Here is an 11,785-nt window from a genome sequence, read left to right on the forward strand (position 1 = left end):
CTCATAATTACCAAAATGACACCGCCACTTTTTGCTTTTTCCCTCAATGCGTACGTTTCGTACGTTAATTTTGTTTTTATTTGATCCTTTACCCATAAAATATCTGTTTCAAAAAATTTAACTAAAAAATAATAAAACAATAACAAGTCTGTCCGTACTTATCCACTTATCCTAGAAGGCTAAAACAATACAGAACCATTAAACACACTTTTATTCTTTCGGGTAACACTATAACTTAGTGACATTCTATGTGTGAGACCATAAATTTCTGAGTTTGATTTTCATATAAGATTTTTTTTTCTTTTCAAATGGGTGTATAGGCATTATAGTCTAATGAAGATAGATATGATCGGATGGTTCACTGGTGACACGATCATAATCCAATTACACGCCATTGATCTAAATTTGTCGTTAAAATAAAAAAAGCCATTGTCAAGGGGGCAAGTTGTAAATCTGCTGGACCTCTCTCCTACTTTCAGGATGCTTCCAGAAACACCGAACCATTGCGTGTAATTCCTATATCATATACCACTCAAAACAGCTCCAAAATCATACAAACTTTTCGTTCAATTTCAATAACAAACTTGCAAAAATCAACTTTGAAGAAGCTTATTATCATTGAAGATGAAGAGGAAAGACGCAGGTGAAGTTAACGATGACTTCTTCGACTTCACTCTCTCTTCTCCTGCTCTCAAAATCCGTCGTTTGGTAAGTCATTACATACGATTTATTATTTTTTATTTATTTATTTATTTATTTTTTTTTTGTAACTTGCATTTCTGTTTTGTAAATTTGATCATTTAAAGTTCGTGTGGTGTAATTTTCTGTTGAATTTGCTCTGTTTCGAAGGAGTTACAGTTACTACAGCTTGATTTTGTGTTCCGAAACTACCGAAAATGTGTATCGTTTGTGTTTCTAACTTGCGTTTAGTTATATGAATTGTTGGAGATAATTCTGATCCGTTTATTTGAGAAGATACAACAGAAGATTTAAATAAATTATTTAAAGTTTAATTGTTTAGATTTATTGTCAGAGTCGAAGTATGTTTATTTGTTTAGATTTATTGTTAGCTAAGCAGTTAATGCGAATATATCATGCTAAATTTATATATATAGCAATTAAACACTAACAATTCTGTTTAACAATTCAGTATGCTCTTCTACCATTAATAAATTAACCTTTTGTAACTTGCAAAACACTATTAAGACTTACATAGTGTTTGTTATGCAGGAATGAGAGGCGGAATGGAATGGGTCATTACAAGGGAATGAAGAAAAGGGTGTTTGGTTGGTCAAGGGAATGGAATCACCCATTCCAAAGGCATTCCATTCCCTCAAAATCATTCCATCCACCCCCCATGTTTTTTTTTCATTCCATCCCCTCTTGCACCCTTCATTAACAACACGTCAACACCACAACCCACCACCTTTGCCACCACTCACTACCACTACCACCACCACCGACGCCTATCGCCGCCGCCACCCACCCGCCACCGCTGCCACCAACCACCGCCGCCACCAACCACCGCCGCCAACAACCGCCGCCAACAACCACCACCGCCGCCACCAACCACCACCGCTGCCACCAACCACCGCCGCTAACAACCACCGCCAACAACCACCACCACCGCTGCCACCAACCACCGTCTCCAACAACCACCGTCGTTGCCACCACCGCTCGCCGCCACCAACCACTACCACTGTTGCCGCCACCACCAACCACTGCCGCTACGAACCACCATCGACGGCTGCCGCCGCCGCCCCCTGTCACCGCCACCCATCATCGTCACCACGCACCACCAATCGCCGCCACCACCTACAATCAGTACCACCGACCACCACCACTCACCGTTGATTTTATTCCTTAATTTTCTTGCCTACCAAACAATACACGATAATAATTTATTCTATTCCTACATGGTAACCAAAGGAGACATGGAATGGTAATGATCCATTGCATTCCCTTGTCTATTCCATTACCTCGTCCATTCCATTCACTCATCCATTCCATTACCCCATACCAAACAGACCCTTAAAACGCTAATAGCAGCAATAAGAAGAAAGACGAACGGTAGAACTAAGAAGAAATGTACTGATATCAGGAAAATCGGTGATATACCAGTCAAATATCGGTTATCGATACCAATATTTTGCACCGATATCTCGGCAGAGAACCGATAACCGATGTATCACTGATATATCGGGATGTTAACTACATAGATTGAGTTGAAGTATGTTATTTCTCTGCGTGTTTTCATATATTTTCGGTTTGATCTAATTCGTTATTTCAACAATATGATGTATTGGTTGATTTAATATAGGTTTTAAATGTATGGAAAATGTGTAGGATACTGGCAACATAATTGCTATGTTGAATTTATGAGGTGTTTTCATCTTCACATGTAATAATAATTTGTTAAATTGTTGTTAGGATGCTAAATTTGCATCGATAATTGATGCATCGTTTGAATTTCTGTTGAATTTGCTCTGTTTCGAAGGACTCGCAGCTTGATTTTGTACACCGCAACTACCAAAAATTGTATCGTTTTACGTATTGTTTGAGTTTGTTATTTGCATTTAGTTAGATGATGTATCGTTTGAGCTTGTTTGGTAAACTCTAGGTTTTATGTTATCGAAATGTCTAGGATACTGCAACATTATTGCTATGAATTATTGCTACTGATTCTAGGGTTTCAAACTCGCCTCTGTTTTTACTGAGGTGCTTTCATGTTAACATGTAAATAACAATTTGTTAAATTGTGGTTAGGATGCTGAATTCGCACCGATAATTGATCAACAAGACAGTTTGAATTCGGTTGAATTTGGACAATCAATGGAAAGTAGTCCCATAGCAATTGATGAGTTGAAGAGCAGTGTGCCTGTGAATGAAGAGAGGGCCATTGTTCTGTTCAACCCGAAGGACAATACGCCTTCATTACAGCCTCGGATCCCCTTCTCTATCTCCACTGGTTCAGACTTCCTCTCACGGTTTAAAAGTAAGTCGTTAGAACACATTTGTATGGTCTTTCTTTGTTTTCAGAATTAAGAGAGTCGCGTAATTAAGCAAAACACACTCTTCTAACATTATGCAGATCCTGTCATTTGGTCAAACCGGGTCAATACGCTTAAATTGTTACCAGATGAAACACAGGAGCATGATGATTATCGTTCAGGGATGCCTAATGGATGTTTGGCAGTTGTACCCTGGGTGCCTAATTCCCAACACTCTCCGGAATTCGCGGTTCGTGATGCAGAAACATCTGATATGATGGATTCGGATGCGATGGATGTCGAGGATAACTGCAACGCTCAGCAGATGCCAAACCACCCTAATGACAATTATGTTGCGGCAAGTGCAACTCAAGATTGGAATCAATGGCAACAACATTGCATGATTCAACAGCCTCCTAACAACTTGTCAACACCAATCACTTGGTTAGGTTAGATTAGGTTTGGTTTTAAAGTAGAACTTTTATATCTACTTCCACAATCAGATGAGTACAAGTATTTTGTGCTAAAAAGGCTTCCCATTAGTTTTAATGCTAAAGATGTTCAAGAATCAAAACAGCCTTCAGCGATCCGTTTTGGTAAAGATGTAAAGTTGAACCTTTGATATGTTTATAGGCCAGGATGAGGCAACCTCTCGTATTGGGGTTGGCACAACACTTATAGTATACTACTTAGGCGAATAGTATACTACTTAGGCGAGTGTTCTCTACCATGGGCTTGTAGGTGATACGCTTTCTAGGATACAATGAAATGACGTATAGGATATCTTATTAACGTTGCATTTGTTGTATTCGTGGCGATAAGTCAAGTCGATTGAGCTAGAATAATTAGCGACCCCATCGTGTTCGGATCAAAACATGACTATTACCGATCTCATATATGATAAAATGAGTGTTTCGTGTGGTTATAAGTTATAACCACAAAAAAGTTTTAACAAAATATTCGTTTTGTTTATGCACCAGTCATCAGATATTGGCATACTTAACGTCTAGCTAAAGTGTCACGGACTTTGAGAAAACCAACAACAAATCAAGAAGTAATCCATTTGTTGTCACTAAAGGATCTTGTTAAGACCGCTTGTTGTGATAACTGGTATGGTTGGGTGACCCGGCCCGAGCCACATTAGTAGGTGAGCGCTAGCGAACACGACAACGAGGGGTAGCTTGGGCGGGCATGATCGCTCATTTGAGCGTGGTAGCCTGGGTGAGCGGATGTTTTTGGGCGAGCAAAGGTTAACCACAACAGACTCAAGTGGGGGAGGCGCGAGTGAGCAAGGTGATGAGTAGACGTCTAGTCAATGTCATGTGTCGCAATATTAGAGGATAAATCGGGTTGTCAAGTGAGCGACAACATGACAACAAGTGAGGGGAGGCGTGAGTAAGCAAGGTGATGAGTAAGCGTCTAGTCAATGTCATGTATCGCAATATTAGAGGATAAATCCGGGTTGTCAAGTGAACACAGCACAAACGCTAAACATCAAGACATGTCGATGAAAAACAATATTATTCTTTCTTGTCTACCTCTTTGGAGAAAGCTTTCATCAATATTTGACTATTAATATAACCATTACTTATCTTTTATATGGGTAAAAAGGGCCTAAAGTGTGAGAAGTGTAAGAAGTGTTTTAAACCATTAGATTTGATCTAATGGTTGAGATCAATAGAGACCAAATTGTAAATTGTGTTTTAATTATTTGGGCTGATTTGAAAATTGTAGAACCAATAGTGTCTTTTTATATGTTTCAAATAAGGTAATCTCTCATAAATTCCAGCGATCGTTCTCCTAAATTCCAGTGATCCTTGTTCGTCCTTATTCTACGAATCCCGAAACATGTAACTGCTACCAGAAAATATAACACTATAACACTATAAAACACTATATAACACCATATAATATCATGTAACACTATATAACACTATACATCCATCATAGACCTGCTCACAGGAAATAACACTATATAACACTATACATCCATCATAGATCTGCTACCAGAAAATATAACACTGTATAACACTATACATCCATCATAGAACTGCTACTATAAAATATAACACTATAACACTGTAAAAAAAACTTCATTCTGCAACCATCACTATATAACACTCTATAAACATTCATTCTGTGATCTTCAGAAATTTGTATTCCTATAATAAAGGGTGGCGGTTATGGAAGGTTATCAATTAATTGAATCAATGAGAAGATTTTTTTTTACCTTTTTGAATTAATTTAGATTGAGTATACATGTCATCTCCACAATACTTCTCACACTTCTCACACTTTGGGCTCTTTGTACAGGATGTTTAATCTCTTTTATATAGTATATAATATTTTGTTTTCTAATTTATATACAATGATTATTTTTACTACTTATGTTTGTATTTTATCAATGATTTTATTTATGTTTGGACCTAGAAATTTTTTTAAGGGGAGCGGAATTTTTTTAAATATCATTTGGCTATAGCTATAAAATATATTTTTTTGTCCGGTATAGGTTGGATCTGGTCAGTTGATATTAAAAAAAGATAATCAAACTATAAAAGTGACTAATCTTATATGTTGATAAATGGTCAATTGTTTGTAAATTTATGTATTAGAGAAAACTTGAACTTTAAATTGAGAGTACCCTTTTTTAAGTAAGCTTTATTAGTTCTTTAGGCTGGATCATCAACAAGGAACACTTAATAGTATTTTTTTAATAATATATTTTTTAACCGTAAGAGATGTATAAATTGGATTACCCCTTACTCCATATTTTAACCTCTATTTCACATCCCCTAGGCTCTACTCCACATAATAGAAACAGTGTATTCTCCTCTTCTTCCGTTTTTTTGCCAACTCATAACAGGTCGCCGTAGAAATAAGCAGACCATGATAAATTATTTATCTCCCCCTCTTTCACACAGATCCGACGAGTTCGGGGGGGGGGGGGGGGGGGGGGGGCGAAACCAACATTTTATGGGGTGCGCTCGGGATTTTACCATATCTTTTAAATTAAAAAGAAAACTTTTAAGGGGGCGGCCACCCACCCACCACCCACAGTAGGTAGTGATCTAGTGATATGATGTTTGTTCTTTACAAAAATTACCCAATGCAAATCCTTAGATCATTCCTTAACGGTTAATGCCACTACTGAGGTGGCCATTAACCGGCGTAGACATGGCTCCGTGGGGCGTTATCAAAGTTGAAACTGAGCGTGATGGATTTGGGCGTGAGCCCCTTCACACCCGGAAAGTTGAAACATGATGCAAAAGGGTAGAATTTAATTAGAATGGCTAATGAAAAAAAAAAACATGTTTCCCGGTATAAGGTTTCAGGAGTAGGATCAAATACAAACCATATTTTGTATACAAACTGTAAGAACCATTTAAAATGTGTCATGTGGTATCCAACCAATTATTGAGAAATGGTAAAATGATAACCTAAATAATATCAATTATCTTGAATTCCTTATAATTATGCTAACAAGCAATTAATTCTTTATTTGAATCTTCCTTTTGTTTTCAATGTGCTGATGAAGAGAAGTGCTGATATCATTTCACATATGTGCTAAAATCAATTATCTTGATTAATTTTCATGTGCTAATATAATTCAAAAGTGCTATTTTTATGTATATATTGTTTTAGTATATGCTAATTTAACTTTTTTTTAAGTGCTAGAATCTGTTCTTACGGTTTGTAGGATAAATATGGTTTGTACTGGAACCAACCTCGTAGGTTTTATCCATTAATTTGTTTACAACAGATCACCCATTTTTTTCATACTTTATTTAATTGTTGTTTTAATAATTAGTGGGTAAAGAAAACTTGCAAAACTATTACTCGCAGATGTGAAAATAATTGAGTAATAGCTCATATCTCAGTGACAATCACATAGAATGAAAAAAAAAAAATATGAGATCACAACCCATAGCATTACATGATTAAAAGGTGGTGAGATTTAGAGCATCTACAGCAACAAACGTGGTTCATGTTCTAGACAGCTTAATCAGCATGCCACATCATTTCAAAACATCATCACTCTGACCCCTAACCTTTTCCTCCAACAATAAACCACAACAAACCCCTACTTAATAATTATTTAAATCCAGTTTTTTTCTATTTGATACAAACTCAGACGCACACAATGTGACCCAACCTCTCCCCACCTTGTCCGCGCTAAAGCGGACTGCCTCCTCCAAACCAATCTGAGTCATCATGCTCCAACGACGTGGCGCACTGTGTTGTTGGTTTGCCAGGTGAATGGTCCAGGCGGACGGCTTCGTTGTTGCTCTTAGCATGTATTTGGATGACGAGGAATCGACATTTTACAAATGCTGCATTGCAAAATTTAGCATTTGGAGGGTACCCTTCCTAAGGGGTCTGTATTTGGAAGTTGGGGGGGGGGGGGGGTAGTGGGACCCATGTGAGAGAAAACTATTTTTTTTCTTCAACTTATTCAAAATGCAACAATAGGTTCCTACATAATATGTTTTAAAACTTATAACGGTAAAAGCATCTGCAACAATAAACCTTGTCCAAAATTCAAGTTGTCTAATTAGTCTGCCACATCATTCTAAACCACCACAATTCCAAACCCTACTTTTTTCCCATAACAATAAACCATTCCAAACCTTCACATCACACCTCACTTTTTACACTAAAAAAAGGTTTGTGAGTGGTTGGTCCCCACAATCCCCCTCTTGCTCATCCACTCAAGCAAACCAATACCCACCAGACCACCTCCTCCAATGGTGTGATCCATGAAATTCCTCATCGGCTCTACCAAACCACTCCAAACCTCCCTTTTGGAGATGCTCTAAGAATGCTTGTAGGAGGGAAAAGAAAATTGAAGGGTTTTTGGTGTACGTGTGAAAATGTGATATTGGGTACCCGTTAGCCCATTTATGAACTTATATATAATGTTAAAATCTACCCATTGAAATATCTATAACCAAAGACCCCCTGACTCTATGGCTTACTTGCTTCGTATGGCATCGCCACTCCCTTTGGTAGCATCTACTAATTCGGAACTTAATTTGAAAACCCATTTTAGTCCCTAAGGTTTGTCCAAATTTGCCATTTTAGTCTAAATAGTTTTTTTTCGTCTCTGGGTCCCTGACTTTTCCCTTTTGTTGCCATTTTGATCACAGAACCTAACTCCATCCAAAAACCTTATTTTTAACCAGGGGCATTTTGGGGATTTTCATTTTAAATATTTTCAATTGCCATTTTGATCCAATTCTAAAAAATCCAAAAAATTCTAAAAAATAAAAAAAATCATAAAAATAAAAAAAATTCTAAAAATCATAAAAATTCTAAAAAATCAAAAAAATTCTAAAAAATTAAAAAATTCTAAAAAATCATAAAAATTCTAAAAAATCAAAAATTCAAAAAATAAGAAAAAATTCAAAAAAAATTCTAAAAATTCTAAAAAATCAAAAAAAAATCTAAAAAATCAAAAAAAAAATCTAAAAAATAAAAAAAAATCTAAAAACTCAAACAAACATATTTTAAAGTTTCAAATTCAAAAAATGACGATATATTCTCGTCCAGACGAATATATTTTCAAGTTTTATCTATTTTGTTGAGTGAATGAGTGGTCATAATGAGATAGAACCACTAACTAACGAACATACATGTTATGTTTTAGTTTATAAAATTTATATTTCAATATATTTATATTTAGTAAATTATATTAACTGATACTAAACTAAAGATGAAAATATTGTTGTAATGAATAGTTTTGCTATGAAAATATATATAAAAAGTCCAAAAGGGTGATAATTAATGTGGAAATGTAAGAATGCTTGTGAAAGATTTCAACTTAAAATGAAATTTGTTTTTTTTAAATGGATAAATGGTTCTATCTCATCATAACAACTCATTCACTCAACAAAATAGATAAAACTTGAAAATATATTCGTCTGGACGAGGAATATATCGTCATTTTTTGAATTTGAAACTTTAAAATATGTTTGTTTGAGTTTTTAGATTTTTTATTTTTTAGAATTTTTCTGATTTTTTAGAATTTTTTTATTTTTTAGATTTTTTTTATTTTTTAGAATTTTTTTGATTTTTTAGAATTTTTTTATTTTTTAGAATTTTTTTTTATTTTTTAGATTTTTTAGAGTTTTTTTTATTTTTTTAATTTTTAGATTTTTTAGATTTTTTATGATTTTTTGATTTTTTAGAATTGTTTTTGATTTTTTTAGAAATTTTATGATTTTTAGACTTTTTTTTTATTTTTATGTTTTTTTTATTTTTTAGATTTTTTTTTGATTTTTTTTAGATTTTTTTGGATTTTTTAGAATTTTTGGATTTTTTAGAATTTTTGGATTTTTTAGAATTGGATCAAAATGACAACTGAAAAGATTTAAAATGAAAATCCCCTAGTTAAAAATGAGGTTTTTGGATGGAGTTAGGGTCTGTGATCAAAATGGCAATAAAAGGGAAAAGTCAGGGATCTAGAGGCGAAAAAAAAACTATTTGGACTAAAATGGCAAATTTAGACAAACCTCAGGGACCAAAATGACAATTTACTCAATATCAAATACTAAAGTTCACTTCGAAAAACTATAATAATAATAATAACTTTATAATAACTCTTAAATATATTTATATTTGTTAAAATCCTATTATATATTAATATACTAGGTAAGAACCTCGTATATTACACGTGTTGAATGAATATAGTTTTATATACTAAATAATTAAATAAACTATATCTTTAAAAAAACCTGTATATTATATTGTATGAGTTGAATAAACCCGTGTATTACACATGTTGAATATATATAACGTAATCATTAACACATATAGTCGCTAAGATATGTTTTTTAAAAAATAAACTTTGATGTAATATTTACTTATTAAAATATAAGAGGATTAAGATGTATTGGGATTCTATTTTAATCACAAAATTAATAATAGTATCTTAGTTAAAATATGATAGGATTAAGGCGTATTGGAATCCTAATTTAGTGTTCGAGAGTGAAAATGTCTAATAACTAAATTGTAATATGTAAATATATTTTACACGATGAGGATAAACATTATTTAAATCATTTATAAAATATAAATAGATTTAGTTAAGTTATTTTCAAATTTTATCATTTGATAATGATATCTTGTTAGAATTTGTTTTTGTAAGTATCATATCTATACTATATAGTAAAAGAAAACCATTTGTGAGACACATGGTGCTCTATGGGGTGGTCTCAATTCTTTTTTCCTGTCTAAATCAATATTTATTATGGAAATTCGATTATTGATAATGTTAAATTTAAATTTTAATGAAGAGATTTTGATGATAAGGCCAAGAATAACGGACAACCATATATTAATTATAAAAAATATATTAACCTTTTTATTGTTTACAAAGATAAATATTTAACTTAGTTTTGGAGAATTGGCTTGTAATAATCCCAACTAGAGGTCATTGGTCATTGACAGTCTCACCTTTGAATATTCCCCCCACCAGTCCCACCTTTCACCTATTTTTCCTACACCGGTCCCCCGTTAAAAAAACTTAATGGAGTTAAGTTTTTTTTTCCAAATTACAAACAGATTTTTTAGGTCTTTTGATTAGAACGACGATACATGTCCATTGATGTAAAACTTACCTCGAAATGGTGCTCCAAATGACTTGATTTTTGTTAATTGGAAATTTAAACACCCGAATTGTAACGTCGTTTTTATCGTTTGGAGCACCGTTTCGAGGTAAGTTTTACATCAATGGACTCATATCGTCGTTATGATCAAAAGTCGTAAAAAACTGTTTGTAATTTGGAAAAAAACATAACTCCGTTAAGTTTTTTTTAACGGGGGGCCAGTGTAGGAAAAATAGGTGAAAGATGAGACTGGGGGGGGGAATATTTAAAGGTGAGACTGTTAATGGCCAATAACCTCCAGTTGAGATTATTACAGGCCAATTCCACCTTAATTTTAGTTGTTTATATAAGAGTTTATCAATTTTGTTTCATTGTTTTGTTCTAACATCACTATACTTTGTAAACACCCCCTTATATATGTCTACTAGTATTAAGCCCCTGCGTTGCAGCGGTTGTCGTAAAACTGTGTCAAGTAGTACCAATGCTATACCACTGTCAGCGACCATCAACACCGAAAAAGCTCGTAAAAACAAAATAAATAAAAATGGAAAAAAAATAACGCCGCGTGAAAGCAGACGTAAAATCTTTGAATCACGCACGCTCGTTGCAGGGAAATTAAACCGAAACGTAAAACATAGAAAAAATAACTAAGTCAATCCAGGACCCGCACGTTGCGACGAACTTGTCAAACGGAGAAAAATAGATGTGTTGCGACGAGCCAGTCAAACGGGAAAAATATATGAAAAATGCTGAACCCCCACACGCACGTTGCGGTGCGTTAACTCACAAAAATTTTGAAGGAAACAAAAAATTGGGAAAGATGAAATGTACGGTGGACCAAAATTGAAAATAAAAAAAGAGTTTGGGTTAAATTGCAAAAGATGAAAAGGTTTGGGTTAGAAGTAAAAAAACCAAGGGTCTTAATTGTAAAAAGAAGAAAATTTTTCGGTTAGAAATGAAAAAGAAAAAAACCTATACATAAGGTATAACACTATAAATTACAAAAAAAATTAAAATTTATAAATATTAATAGTGTAAACTCTAGTTAATGGTTAAATATTTATTTATTATCTGCATAATACACGATATGGTTTCAATTTATTGGGTAAGGATAGTGTAAAAAGGGCCTAAAGTGTGAGAAGTGTATTATAACACTATATATAATACTATATAACACCATATAAACAC

At 33.9% G+C, this 11,785-nt stretch overlaps 1 protein-coding gene across 1 annotated transcript; it reads left to right on the forward strand.

Moving 5' to 3' along the window:
• Positions 1–450: 450 nt before the first annotated feature.
• On the forward strand, positions 451–3,620 carry LOC110885776. Its single transcript, XM_022133483.2, has 3 exons — positions 451–708; positions 2,767–2,995; positions 3,092–3,620. The coding sequence occupies exons 1-3, from the start codon at positions 625–627 to the stop codon at positions 3,442–3,444; spliced, it is 666 nt and encodes a 221-aa protein (XP_021989175.1). The 5' UTR covers positions 451–624; the 3' UTR covers positions 3,445–3,620.
• The last annotated feature ends 8,165 nt before the right edge of the window (positions 3,621–11,785 follow it).

This window comes from Helianthus annuus, chromosome 10 (genome assembly GCF_002127325.2).
Source record: "Helianthus annuus cultivar XRQ/B chromosome 10, HanXRQr2.0-SUNRISE, whole genome shotgun sequence".
NCBI classification, from domain to species: Eukaryota; Viridiplantae; Streptophyta; class Magnoliopsida; order Asterales; family Asteraceae; genus Helianthus; species Helianthus annuus.

What these genes read in the sequence shown, in the direction of transcription:
- LOC110885776 (XM_022133483.2), top strand. Translation starts at nt 625, where the DNA reads ATGAAGAGGAAAGACGCAGGTGAAGTTAACGATGACTTCTTCGACTTC. An exon ending in CTCTCAAAATCCGTCGTTTG is followed by an intron (nt 709 to 2,766) that starts GTAAGTCATTAC and finishes AATTGTGGTTAG; the next exon opens with GATGCTGAATTCGCACCGAT. An exon ending in CTTCCTCTCACGGTTTAAAA is followed by an intron (nt 2,996 to 3,091) that starts GTAAGTCGTTAG and finishes AACATTATGCAG; the next exon opens with ATCCTGTCATTTGGTCAAAC.